The sequence below is a fragment of the Mytilus galloprovincialis genome, chromosome 1, assembly GCF_965363235.1.
Source record: "Mytilus galloprovincialis chromosome 1, xbMytGall1.hap1.1, whole genome shotgun sequence".
NCBI lineage: Eukaryota > Metazoa > Mollusca > Bivalvia > Mytilida > Mytilidae > Mytilus > Mytilus galloprovincialis.
The window spans coordinates 74,788,002-74,801,986 of NC_134838.1; the positions used below are offsets into that span (position 1 = coordinate 74,788,002).

Consider the following 13,985-nt stretch of genomic DNA (forward strand, 5'->3'; position numbering starts at 1 on the left):
TATACTAGTCATTTTGAGGCCCTTTATAGTAAAAAAATTAACGGTACTAATTTTCTTGCACCAGATGCGCATTTCGACAATACATGTCTCTTCAGTGATGCTCGTGGCCAAAATATTTAAAATCCAAAGCTTATATAAAAGATGAAGAGCTATAATCCAAAAGGTCCAAAAAGTATAGCCAAATCCGTGAAAGGAATCAGAGCTTTGCATGAGGGAGATACATTCCTTAATTTATAATAATTTCTATCATTTTGTAACAGTAAATTTTAATAACACAAAAAATCCGTATTTTCATGCCAGTACCGAAGTACTGGCTACTGGGGTGGTGATACCCTCGGGGACTAATAGTCCACCAGCAGAGGCATCGACCCAGTGGTAGTAATAAAATTAACGGTACTAATTTTCTTGCACCAGATGCGCATTTCGACAATACATGTCTCTTCAGTGATGCTCGTGGCCAAAATATTTGAAATCCAAAGCTTATATAAAAGATGAAGAGCTATAATCCAAAAGGTCCAAAAAGTATAGCCAAATCCGTGAAAGGAATCAGAGCTTTGCATGAGGGAGATACATTCCTTAATTTATAATAATTTCTATCATTTTGTAACAGTAAATTTTAATAACACAAAAAATCCGTATTTTATAGCTTGCTATTTGATGTGAGCCAAAACTCCGTGTTGAATGCCGTACTTTGACCTCTAATGTTTTACCTAATAAATTGTGACTTGAATTGAGATTTGTGTCATTGGCTCTCGTACTACCTTCTTATACGTATATCTTATGCATTAGACAAAACATGACGTAAAATTCAAAAGTGTCATCAAAACATTTTCAGTTTTTTAATGTATGTTTTGTCACACCATCGCCGAATACTAGTCGCCACAATGATACTTGCAAAGATCGGTGGAAAATACAAGAAAGAAAGTGAATTTAGCATCATAGTCGTAAAACAGCCGATACAAATTTAACTTGCACACGACAATAAAACAAAATTCAGCAAAAAGGCCAACAGAAACAAATATAATTAAGCCACACCAGACAAATAAAACATCAGTGATTCCAGGTTCCAAGTATGAGTAAGCGGGGTTTTTATTCAAATTTCATTTGATACACCATTTTTTATAACACATTGAACAGTTACATATATACAATGATAAACATGTATTCATTTAATTAAAATGCTAAAGCTAGAGTATACATTTATTTTTTAAATTTCTGGAACTAGATTGCATAGTGCAGAATTTGAAAAATTAACCATTTTTACTTAAAGTGAACATATATCATAATGATCAAACTCCAAAATAAATTAAGTAAAGGTTGAGATCAAAGTGGTAAGAAAAGCGGGACCCAAACGATACAACCAATACATTTATTTATGTAGAGGTCAGTGTATAATCTCTAATATAAGTAAGAAATACCAGATTTTACATATTTTAATTTCCAATGCTTTTCAACAGAGAAAATGTGTTCAGTTTAACAATCTGTTCTATAATACGCATATAAAATAATATATAATATTAACAATAAAACTAATTAAAGTTACAGTAACAAAATGAAATTTTGCAGATAACAATTAAAAGAATTTAAATATGTGATAACACACCTTCTGAAATCTTTTTTTAGCATCAATAGATACCAGGGACCAGTTTACCTGTGATGACGGCAGCCATATATCAATAAGTCTTTATTGTGACTTTATGCCTCATTGTAAGGATGGGTCGGATGAAAATACTTGTGGTAAAAATATTTTACTACATAAAATATTTTACATGTAGTATGTGTATTAAAATGAAATACCTCAAATTTTCATAAATGATAGTACTTTAGATTATCCATGAGATACAAATTGGCAACTAGGATAAATTACGAGTATACATTTTCCACGAAGAGCACATTTTCTAAATGCTTGTATTCAGGCGTTAGCAAAACTACTAAATCAAAAGTCAAAACAACATTTTTGTCTCGACAATTTTAATAAACTTATCCACAAGTGTTAATTCTTCAGTTTTCATACGAAAAGAAGAAATTTGCATATCGTGATTAATTATATGGGCTTTTTCTAACAACACCAACACAAATTATCGGTATGGGGATCAAAAAGACAGTAGCGTCAACAAACCACTGCAAAGAAAAAAAATATACTTTGCAATCCGAATCCCGTCAAAAACCAGGGCATTCAATTTATACGTTTCAAACATTTACAGTAGTAAAAACACATGATTTCAGAATGAACTTGATTTATAAATCGGAAAATGAAATTGATTAAGAAGTCAGAAAATAAAATTGATTTTGTAAATAAAATTGGGAAACTAAACACGTTGTCTTATTTTATTGATTTATAAATAGGAAATGAATATAAACAATTACATTTAAACATGTAAAGAATCATAATACCGGACATCAAATTGTGGTACCTGTGTGCACTATCGGCACTATAGGAGAAATTTTCATTCGGAATTAAATAATTCTATGAAAGCCATGAAAAACTGTTTATTTTCAAAGTTTTTATTTAGAGAGACGAGCCTGTTTACCTGATGAATGGCAATGTACCAACAGACAATGTATAACCAACCAACAACGATGCGACTTTGTGGAAAATTGTTTTGACAAGTCCGATGAAATTGATTGCGGTAAATGAATGAATGATTTATGTATCAATACCATTGATGACTTCATTGGGATATGTATAAAAACAGATATACCAAAATTTCGCACTATGCGATAAGATATTCGCCAGCCTAAGCAAACGTTTGCAAATTGCTATGTCTTTTCACAGACGTATTATAAATGCATCGAATTCTTTAACTCACAATATCGTCAACAGCGAAAGCAACTTCTTAAAGATCGTATCGACTTAGGCCTCGGCTAGTTATAAACAGAACACATTTGGACAGTTAATATGGCAAAAGTAATGGTATTTTGCTAACTTGTACAGCTGTCGTATTGCCTTATCACGACGCCAGCCATATCAAAAGGATTATAAATGCCCCTCCAATGCAAATATTTCAATTCTTAAGCCAAACCAAAAAGATAACCTAAACGAAATCGTAAAAAAAGAGATTAAAATTAAAAATACAAGAATAAATTGTGCATGATTTGTCGGCTTTATAGGTTGAATTTCAGGTCAAATAATTTTGAATTCTACTTTGGATCAGTTATGGACAGATCTAACAAATAACTGCCTGTGGCTGTTCATGCCCAGACACACTATTTCTAGGGTAGAACTGAACTATGTTCGAATATTGATAGTTCTAACGAGATAATAGAACTGATTGAAACTACATATAAAATAAAAACAGAAGATACCAAAGTAAAAAGGCAATCAAAAACTAGAATTCAAAGAATATAAGTAATCACCATGGACAAATCGACAAAAGAGAAACAACAGTATGAACAGAAAACAAATACTGCACAACACGAGCCCGACCATAAATACCGTTCAATCAATCACTGCAGAAGGGGTAGCCAGTCTCAGCTCCACTGTTTCATCCTGCTTTAATTTCTTCTAAATGTTTAATAGTCATTACATAATTAGTAAATTCACAATAAATATAACATAGTGTTCTATTGTTTTTATTTATTTCTCAACTATCTTTTTTTTTTTATTATTGTTAAAGACTTTTTAATTGTAAAAGTCTTGAGACACGTACAACCATTTTTTTTAGTTTGCTTTGGGTATCATTAACCCTTTAGATAATTTTGAAACTTATTGTGAATCAAAAATGAATATTTCAGAAACATGTAGATTTGACAGTTTTCAATGTTACGATCAGCAATGTATACCATCAACAAGAGTTTGTGACGGAATGATTGATTGCAGTGGACTTTTTCATGAGGATGAATCTGAAGACTGTCTACGAAAAAGACAACATACTTGCAAAGATTGGTGGGCTAGTGGAGAAAAAAGAAGTGGAGAATATCTGATTGATTTGTATCTAAACGGTAAGATAGTGTGCATATAAAAGTTTTCGATAACATTCATAGATCCAGAATTATTGATGATAGTTCTCATATTTGATTTGTTACTTAAGTGACCATCCACTATGTTAACATTTACTCGAATTGAGATTGATTTTAACTGTATCTTTACCTATAAACGTTAAATCTGTATCTTGTTTGTTGAAACAAAGAGTAAACTTCACTTCATCTTAATAAATTATTCTGCCTTAAACAAGTTTGAAAGTATTATAAATCAGTGTCGTACTAAATATACCATGCAGAATGATTACAGTAAAGGAACAATAAAGTGAGGTAAAAATCTTTGATATGAATTCGGTGACTATATATAAATGCTATAGACAATAAATGTGTACCGGGTACAAATGATAATTGTAAACAGACTTCAACATAGTATTTTTACAAAGTATCCCGCCACATTATGTTTGTGCATGTCCAATGTCAAAAGCCGTTAATGAGGTGGGTTTTTTTTCATTATATTGTTCATAACTCAGGTCATTAAAAAAATCTGCACAGGTAAATGAAAGAGAAACTCCATTGAATTCGTTTTATATGATTGTAGCTAAAAACATAATTATAAGTATTGAACACTTCGTTACGTAACTTTATATAGGGTTGTAAAAGAGTTGACGCGCGCATTTTTAGAATGAAAGCTTCCACGCTTCATATAAATATGAACTCCTGTTAAGGCTATTACAAACCTAAAAATTCAAAAAATGAAGCATTCAATTATATAATGAATTTCAAACTACAACTACATGAAGAAATGCGCTTGAAATAAAACAAAATATATATTTTAACTTAATCATTGATATTTTTAATACAAATTATAGTCTCGCTTTCACTAATGGTTTTCCAGAAAGTAAACTTACCATGCATGAAAACATGACAAATAAACTAGAACTAGACTGAGGAGAAGGGTCCAATGTCTAACTAAAAAAAAAATCAGTTTTTAATGTACTAGATGTCATATTGAATCCATCTTTGATTAGTGATAATCGGAAGAATTACATCAAAGCTAAACCAGATTGACACCTATAAGACATTTTACTATTTTTAGAGAGTGCTTTGGTGGAATGCTTATTCCAAGAGTCAAAAGATGGAATCCATGTGACAACCATTGTCCATCATGATAGTGAGGAAACTATTACTAAAGTTATGGACGGATTTGATATAAGGCCTAAATACTTTGCCAGTGATGCCCATATTATTGAGTTGAAGAAAATGGAAAAGTGTCAACAGTCCATTGAAGTCACATGTCATTTTTCACAAAACAGCGTATATAGATCATCTCTAGATGGAAGAGAGATACACAATAAAGAAACTCGAGAGAACTGTGGTTGTCCGTTTGTCGAAAACTGTCATGCACATACCAACAAGTAAAATATATTTTTATGATAGGAGATTAGAAAGAAAAAAGATAAATTTGCAACGGAGAAAGCCATTTTGAGATGACAGTTTAAATTAACAAAGCATTGCGCATACAAATATCTATTCCATCGCTTACTATCAAGCCTTTTTCGACTGATTTTCATAGTGTGTTCTTGTTTTGTTTTTTTTATGAAATGTCACTTCTTAATGTTAGGGCAGGATTGGAACGTCCGAAAATCATGTTCACCTCTCTCCCACATTTCGTATGTGCTTGTCCCAAGTTAGCATTAAACTCATCATAGATACCAGGACTTAATTTAGTATATACGCCAGACCCGCGTTTCGTCTACAAAAGACTCATCAGTGACGCTCGAATCCAATAAAGTTAAAAAGGCCAAATAAAGTACGAAGTTGAAGAGCATTGAGAACGAAGTGTGTACTTCAGAGGATTAGGTTTGTTGCTGAATATTCCATAATTGTGTATTATGTTTATGGTACTGGTGGTTATTTGTCTACTCACTCATACCATATTATCTTATATCATATTGCATAAAAACCAAATAAGCAACACAAACCCAATCTTAAACTGCAATGAAATCATTTGCTTTGATAGAAAGTTATTTTTCTTGGTGGGGTCTCCCTTGTGATATTGTAGAGAAATATTTCAGAAGTTGAAAATATGGACTGATTTATTTTAATCTTTGATTATTTTTAACATATCCATCATTTGAAAAAACAGCTCGGAAAACGTATAAATTGTGTACATAAAAAAACCAAAGAGAAACAATAATAGTTGATGAAAAAATGTACAACCAAAATAACAAAGACCAAATAAAATTGATAGATGAGGAAGTCCATACGGATGATACAATTCCGAAACAGACACACGAAGAAAACCCGATCGTTCCTCTCTGTTCACATCCGTCTTATTATTCATGACGATAATAACATCAGTAAAATATAAAATTCTACGACAATATAAGGGACTCTCACAATCTTGTACCGGCAAAATAGTCGAGGAAAAAGGTTATATCTTGAAAACGAACAGTCGTATTTTCAAAAAAATATTAATGTTAATTTTAGAATGTTGAATATATATAAATATATAAGTACTTGATTCAACTTATATGGAAAATAGTACCATACACTTTAACACATTTTTGACATTTGTTTTGTTATCATAGTTTGTTTTAATATACACGTACGTATATGCTGCAACAGTTTTTACGCTCCATAAATATATCTTGTATCCTTATTTGAATATATTTTGTGTTAGGTTTTGATAGACATTAAATGGAATATATTTACTTTAAAAGATGTAACTGTGGTAATGAACCATATGACTGGTATTCGGCTGATGATAATGAAATACGATCAGATAGTGGTGTTTTAAAACACAACAAAGATCTACCCGTTAAAAGAATACGTGCAGAATGGACAGCAAGTGTGGATTCTTTCGTTAAAGTTCATCTAGGGCCATTAGAATGTGAGGAAGGTATTTTAAAATTTAAATGATATATTTTCAATAATACAGTAGTCAGCTTGTTTTCGGCAATATTATAGTTTAATTGAAATTTCAATGAAATTGCTAAATATGAATTTATTATTATCATGCTATACTAATATAGGTCAAAGATGGGAGAACAATACCATTCCAAATAAACTCATAAGAAAAAACACAAACAATGCCATGGCGTAAAAAAACAAACACAAATTGTATCCTTTTTCCTTTTTTGATATTCAAATTTTAAAAAATAGTCCAAGTCTATTAAACTAAATTTTTTTTTTTCACATTTTTTTTATTTCCTCAATTTAAAAAAAAGAAAAATAAGAAGGGGTTGTAGTTCAACTACAAACATGATACCGTTTTCAAAAGCTTAACAATGTTTAATATATTTCAGATGTTGCAATAGTGGCAACTGTTTATTTATGCAGTAGAGGACAGAGTGTACAATCAAATGTACTTTGTCTGTTAGATTATGACGGAAAAGGAGAATTGGTTGGCTGTAGAGACCTCTCACATCTATCCAACTGTGGTAAAATATCTGATTCCACATTTTCAACTATTTAAAAAGACCCATTTAAAAACGTTACGCGTTCATGTCGATAGGGTTAACGTTTTTAAAACCATAATGTCGGTTACTGCTTGTAAAGTATCAGTCTAGTAGACTACAAATATCAAGAAGCCATTGTTCAGTATTAAAATGAGTGTATAGATACATCGTATTTGTAAAATGTTTATTTCAGAAATCATGTAATTGTATAACAACCTTAGTCTGCAACTTCCTTGTAATCAATATATACGCGTTTTAAACATATAAAAAAGAAGATCTGGTATGATTGCCAATGAGACAACTATCAACAAAAGACCAAAATGAAACAGACATTAACAACTCTAGGTCGCCGTACGGCCTTCAACAATGAGCAAAGCCCATAGCGCATAGTCAGCTATAAAAGGCCCCGATAAGACAATGTAAAACAATTCAAACGAGAAAACTAACGGCCTTATTTACGTAAAAAAAATGAATGAAAAACAAATATGTAACACATAAACAAACGACAACCACTGAATTACAGGCTCCTGACTTGGGACAGGCACGAACATAAATAATGTTAAACATGTTAGCGGGATCCCAACCCTCACACTAACATGGGACAGTGGTATAACAGGACAACATAAGATCGAACTATAAAAAAACGCGTTTTAAACATGTTTGTTGTATTAAGTCGTTATTTATATTTTAGCCTGTTAAATTGTTCAGTTTTGTTTACTACAGAAAATGTCTATTATACGAAAACTTGTACCATAACTGTTTGTCTGGTCTGTTATGTACAACTATGAAACGTTTTTTTAGTATATAATTTTAATATTTGCTTTTCTTTATCACTTGAAATTAAATCATGACAGTATCATTTAGTGTGTTTTTTCATAAATAATTAGATGGTACAAAAATGATAACCATTTTTAAGAAATTCGTACGAATTTGTAATCTGGTACTCACAAACCTAATGAAAAGACAAAATGTGGCTTTGTTTGATGTAAATATGTGTTGATCATTTTTCAACATCGCACAGGGACTTATAGTTGCTATGTTCTAAGTCATTTGGTCTCTGATGAAAGAGTTTCCTCATGGGCAATTAAACGACATATTTTCTTTTTTATATTGTTTAATTTTGCAGGAAAATGTTTCTAAAATATCTGTTTTCTTTTTCTCAAAAGAAACATGGTAAATATCCTTTCTGATGAGTTTTTTGTAAACGAAACGCGCGTCTTTCGTAAATATAAAATTTAATTCTAGTATATATGATGAGTTTATTTCCGAGCGTATATTTATTTTTAAGTTATGTGTTCGTTGAAAGAACGCTTATTTTTTCTTTTATATATCTATTTTTCTTTATATCTTAAAATGAAGTAAATTATTTTTCAGAACAGTTCATTTGTCCTCCAGGGTATTTAAAGTGTCAAGATAGTTACTGCATTCCTCCAAAACTGTTATGCAATGGAATTCAGGATTGCCCAAGAGGTGAAGATGAATATAAATGCAGTAAGTTTAGACTATAATAAAAAGATATGCTGACAAAAAAATAATGGACTAACACAACAGATTTTGCCTATGCATGCATGAGCTAAACCAGTTAAAACTATTCTTTTTTTCAAGCAGACTTAGTCCATACAAGTATGGACTAAGTTAAGGTTAATTGCCTTCGTCCAGGCCTGCATGGAATACGCTTAGTTCTTAAGTTTTCATTTTTACATAATATGCAATATTATCTAGTGTTTGTTATATATTTAACGAGATAAGTTATAATACACAATATTCCTTTAAATGATAAATTTTAGGTTGAATATGGGAAAAGTCAACTAAGAGGAGAAACAAACGGTAGTAACATCAAATAAAAAAATAATCGAACTAACATCATTTGCAATTAAGCGGTAAGGAGTAATACAGGTTTTCTAAACTTGATGTTGATTTCTAGTTTTATGTGATACCTTGCTTTTATTGAAATTCAAAACTCTCCTTACTCTGCATAAGTGTTAAAATAGTAATACGAGTTACATATATGTCTATTCAGTATAAACTGGTCGATGCGTTCTTAATTTTTAATGTAAATACTTTGTGTATTTCACAGGCAGACCGTCGTGCAGTAATCTTTTTAGATGTCAAAGTAGTAATTTGTGTTTAAATCCAGACAAACGCTGTGATGGATTTGTTGATTGCCCACAATTTGACGACGAACTAGTCTGTCAAACAGAATGTGTAGGAAATTGTAATTGCAACGGTTTATCAAGAAAATGTATATTTGAAAACTCCTTAGAAATATCTTTTCATTCTGAAATTCGAAAAATCGATCTGAGTTTGTCAAATTTATCATTGTCTAGTTTGAAACTGAAAGAGAATATCCTTTTGGCAGAATTAAATGTATCTTGGACAGAGCTTAATGATCTTGAAAGGTTAGAGTTTGGTGAGTTTCATAACCTGCTTTTATTGGACATATCTTTTAACAAGTTGACAGCTATTCCAAAAAATGTTTTCAAAGGATTAATTCATTTAAATAGTCTTCTTCTATTAGGAAATTATTTCCTTCAAAATATTTATCCCGAATCGTTTTCTGGATTACATAGTTTGCCGATGATATCGTTTCAACAAAGTAATCTTCAATTATTAACAGAAAATACTTTTGCTGGTTTAAAAAGGTTAAAAACACTTAACCTCACAGAAAATAAAATACAAATGGTTGAAGATCGCAGTTTTGCAGGTTTAACAAACTTGAAAAGTCTAGACATAAGAGGAAACAAAATAGTGAAATTTCAGAAAAATATATTTGAAGGTCCTACCAATCTAAAAAAACTATACTCAGATGCTTTCGTTTTTTGTTGCCTTAGACCGGATTCTGTAAAAGAGGAAGATTGTTTACCAGCAAGAGACGAGTTCTCGTCATGTTCCGATATGATGAGAAACGATATACTTAGAACGTGCTTATGGATCATTGGTATATGTGGTTTGTTTGGAAACTTCTTTGTTCTTGCTTACCGAATTTTCTACTACCGAAAATCGTTGTCAAAGAGTTACGGGATTTTTATAACTAGTCTGGGAACTTCAGACTGCTTGATGGGTATATATATGTTGACAATAGCTTCAGCTGATGTGATGTTTCGTGGAAACTACGTTTGGAATGACCTGTCATGGCGGTATGGAGTCTCTTGTAAAATAGCTGGAATTTTATCTACAGTGTCTAGTGAATGTTCGGTAGTATTTCTCTTTCTAATAACTATCGATCGATTTATTGCAGTCAAATATCCATTCGGGGAAATAAGATTTGGAAAAAAATCAGCAATACGTATATCAGTTTTTGTTTTTGTGACCTCCTTCATCCTAGCCGTTGTTCCATTACTTCCTGGATCGTATTTCGACGGAAGTTTTTATTCACGGTCTGCAGTTTGTCTTGCACTACCACTAACCAGAGATAAACCAAATGGCTGGGAATATTCATTTGGAATTTTTATAGTGTTCAATTTCATTTTATTCGTGATAATTGCTGTTACACAGTTAGTTATATATAAGGAGGTTACAAATCCGATTCATATAAGATCCACCAAGAAAAACCAGGACTTAGTCATTGCAAGAAAGCTTTTCCTTGTTGTATTCAGCGACTTTTTATGTTGGTTTCCAGTTGGCGTAATGGGTAAGAAATGCTACATAAACAAACGTGGTTTGTATGGCAACAACTTCCTTTAATATTCATCTCCGTTATCTCAAGTTGACTAAATTATACATTAAGGAAACAAATTTCTAACATATAGGCAACAGTAGTATACTGCTGTTCGAAATTCATAAATCGATTGAGAAAAAACAAATCCGGGTTACAAACTTAAATTGAGAGAAACATCAAATATAAGAGAACAACGACACAACAGAAACACTAAAATACAAAACACACGGAAACGAACTTTAAGATAACAACTGCATTTTTTTCTGATAATATCTAGATTATGCTTAATGAATTAGAAACAAAATAGATAAAAGGACAGGCAATAATAGAAATAAAAGATAATATTACTTTTAACGATAAGTTTGGACACTACAAATTCAATCACAAATCCAGATATTTATATATTCGTGAGCGATAAGCATGTCCTCCTTCATATACCATACGCGTTATTATGCCAAGTGGTCAAAAGTGGCAAAGCTTCGACAAAAACTTGTAGTTTAAAATATTTTGAATCACTTACTGTTAAATTATTGACGGATTGCTTCATATTACTTTATTGGTAATAAATCAGACGTAACGGGATGTTTACTCCCAATCTCCTAAATCTGTTAAAAATATCAAGTTGTTAAGAACAAAACTTAGGGAATTGCATTTTCTAAAAAAGGAGCAAGATAGTTTGCGTCGACAATATACACGTTTCGTGCTATATGTACACCACCAGCTAAGCTTGTTTAATCAAGTTACTATGATTAAGGTATGATAGAAATCCGGATATGTCACTGTTAAACGACAAATATGTATTCATGGGATTGATAATATGAAAATATCAGAGTTGTTTATAAATTGCCATAGTTGAGTAAAGTCAAAAGCAAATACTGTCAAACGAATTTAAGGAAGATGTTATCGAGTAAAAACTCTTGCTTTGTTCTTCTTTCTGATCTTTTTGTTTTTGTTTGGTAGGGGTGGGGGTATTTTTATTCAAATCGAGATGAATGATGTCGGTGACATATATTTTCAACTTTATACATGTATTAAAATCCTTTCTTTTTTTTAATGATAACGCAATATAAAAATATACAGTATACGTTTAATGACTTATGACTAAAAGTCAAGGAATAGTAGATAGGCGATGTTGTAGAATTTGGTAAACATTTTGCATACAACTTTAGCTCGTTGAATTACGTCTTAAAATTTAAAACAATGCCTTTATCTTTTTTTTCTGAAATGTTACTCGTTGAATCATTTCAATATACAAGAAAATTTGTTTAAAAAGCATAATAAGTCGGTGAAAATGGGATTGTTCTAAAATATAAAATTTCCTATTTTTTATACACAGACATTTTTTTAAAAGATTAAATGTTGTTGGTACAAAGGTTTTCGTTTTAATGATGATAAATTATAATGTATGTTACATTTTTAAGAATAATAAGCACTTATTTTATACTTGCAGGATTGATGGCACTGCGAGGACATGTCATTCCTTCCGAGGTTTATGCCTGGACTGCTGTATTTATCTTGCCAATCAACTCTGCTTTAAATCCTTTCCTGTACACATTTGCATCTATCAAAGAAAACGTATGTATTTATAATGTTATGTTGCTTCTCTGATATCTTCATCCCTTTTGAATACATTTTAGGTCGGAAGCTGGCATGAAAATAAATGAAAATGTCTTTGCACTTTTTTAAATTTAATATGCAAATAAAGACGGACCTAGTTAGTACACCTTATATTTTGGTTCTCATATGAAAAAGTTTATAAATAAAGTTTATTTTGACAAGTTTGAACACTTGGGCTCATTATATATTGAAACAAATTAATAATCAAACAGATAACAGAAATACAACTCACTGTCATAAACCTCTCCCTACGTTGTGGTGATTTTCTATTTTCAACAAAAACATGATATACAAATCCTTATCAAACCAAACAGAACTTTAATACTGTTTTACATACATTTCTTTTCAGAGGCGTTTGCAGAAAAAGAAAACATACCAAACTGAGTCTTCGAACTCGAAAAGGTCAAACGGTAAATTGTTCAACTATAAGCAGGCAAAATATACAATGAATATAACAAAAGTCAAGCTTTGACAGATATAATTCAGTTGCTGTTATAAAAATTGATATTTGTGAACGATACATCAACAAAAAGATAGAACGACACATTACCTGCTTCGTCCATTTTTTTTTAAATTCTAGTTATGTTTACTCTTTCGAACAAGTCATAGACATACATTATCATTATGCTCATTATGAAAATCTGTTGTTATAAGACATTTGCGAAAACAGTCATATACCTCTGATTAGGATTAGGATTACACTTATATATTTACAGTTAGCATTTAAATCGTGGATCGTCTCAAAGTGTTAATATACTCCTATAAGTTATTTTCTTTCGTTCAATAACTTGGTTTAAAAAAATTGCATGTAATAATGTGTATGAATTAAGTATTATAAACGGTTATCATAATGTGTATGGATTAAGTATTATAAAAAGTAAAATCATAAAAATACTGAACTCACTTCGGAAAGTCCATAATCACATGGCAAAATCAAATAACAAAACGCATCAAAAACGAATGGACAAGAACTGTCATATTCCTGACGGTTATCATTTCTGGACATGATGCAAATCATACGGAGTATGAAAGAATGGTAGAACATCATTTCATCTGTTATATGTATTTATCGTTTGTAGTTTAAATAAATATAAAGTGCCTTTCTATAACATCATTGTCATGAAATTTCTTTGTCGAGTATTGTGAACATATTGGAGCGGACTTTGGATTCAATGTGGTTCATAAGAGTTTCTCGTTTCTCGTTATTTTGTAAATTATACAGTTGGGGTTTTTGTTGGAATTGTTTTATACTAGTCATTTTGGGGCTCTTGATAGATTGTTGTTCGGTATTAGCCCAGGCTCGGTATTGAAGGCCGTATTTTGACCTA

The 13,985-nt window shown here is 31.1% G+C and overlaps 1 protein-coding gene and 1 long non-coding RNA gene across 2 annotated transcripts; both read left to right on the top strand.

Annotated features, from left to right (window-relative positions):
* Positions 1 to 1,613: 1,613 nt before the first annotated feature.
* On the top strand, positions 1,614 to 3,936 carry LOC143083580 (uncharacterized). The gene is made up of 3 exons (XR_012980792.1): positions 1,614 to 1,737; positions 2,514 to 2,630; positions 3,736 to 3,936. It is a non-coding gene; the product is annotated as an uncharacterized LOC143083580 (long non-coding RNA).
* Positions 3,937 to 6,621: 2,685 nt separating this feature from the next.
* Positions 6,622 to 13,741, top strand: LOC143083873 (G-protein coupled receptor GRL101-like). Its single transcript, XM_076260576.1, has 6 exons — positions 6,622 to 6,823; positions 8,757 to 8,873; positions 9,901 to 11,013; positions 12,491 to 12,615; positions 13,007 to 13,067; positions 13,737 to 13,741. Exons 1-6 carry the CDS (start codon positions 6,622 to 6,624, stop codon positions 13,739 to 13,741), a joined length of 1,623 nt encoding a protein of 540 aa, XP_076116691.1.
* Positions 13,742 to 13,985: the final 244 nt, after the last annotated feature.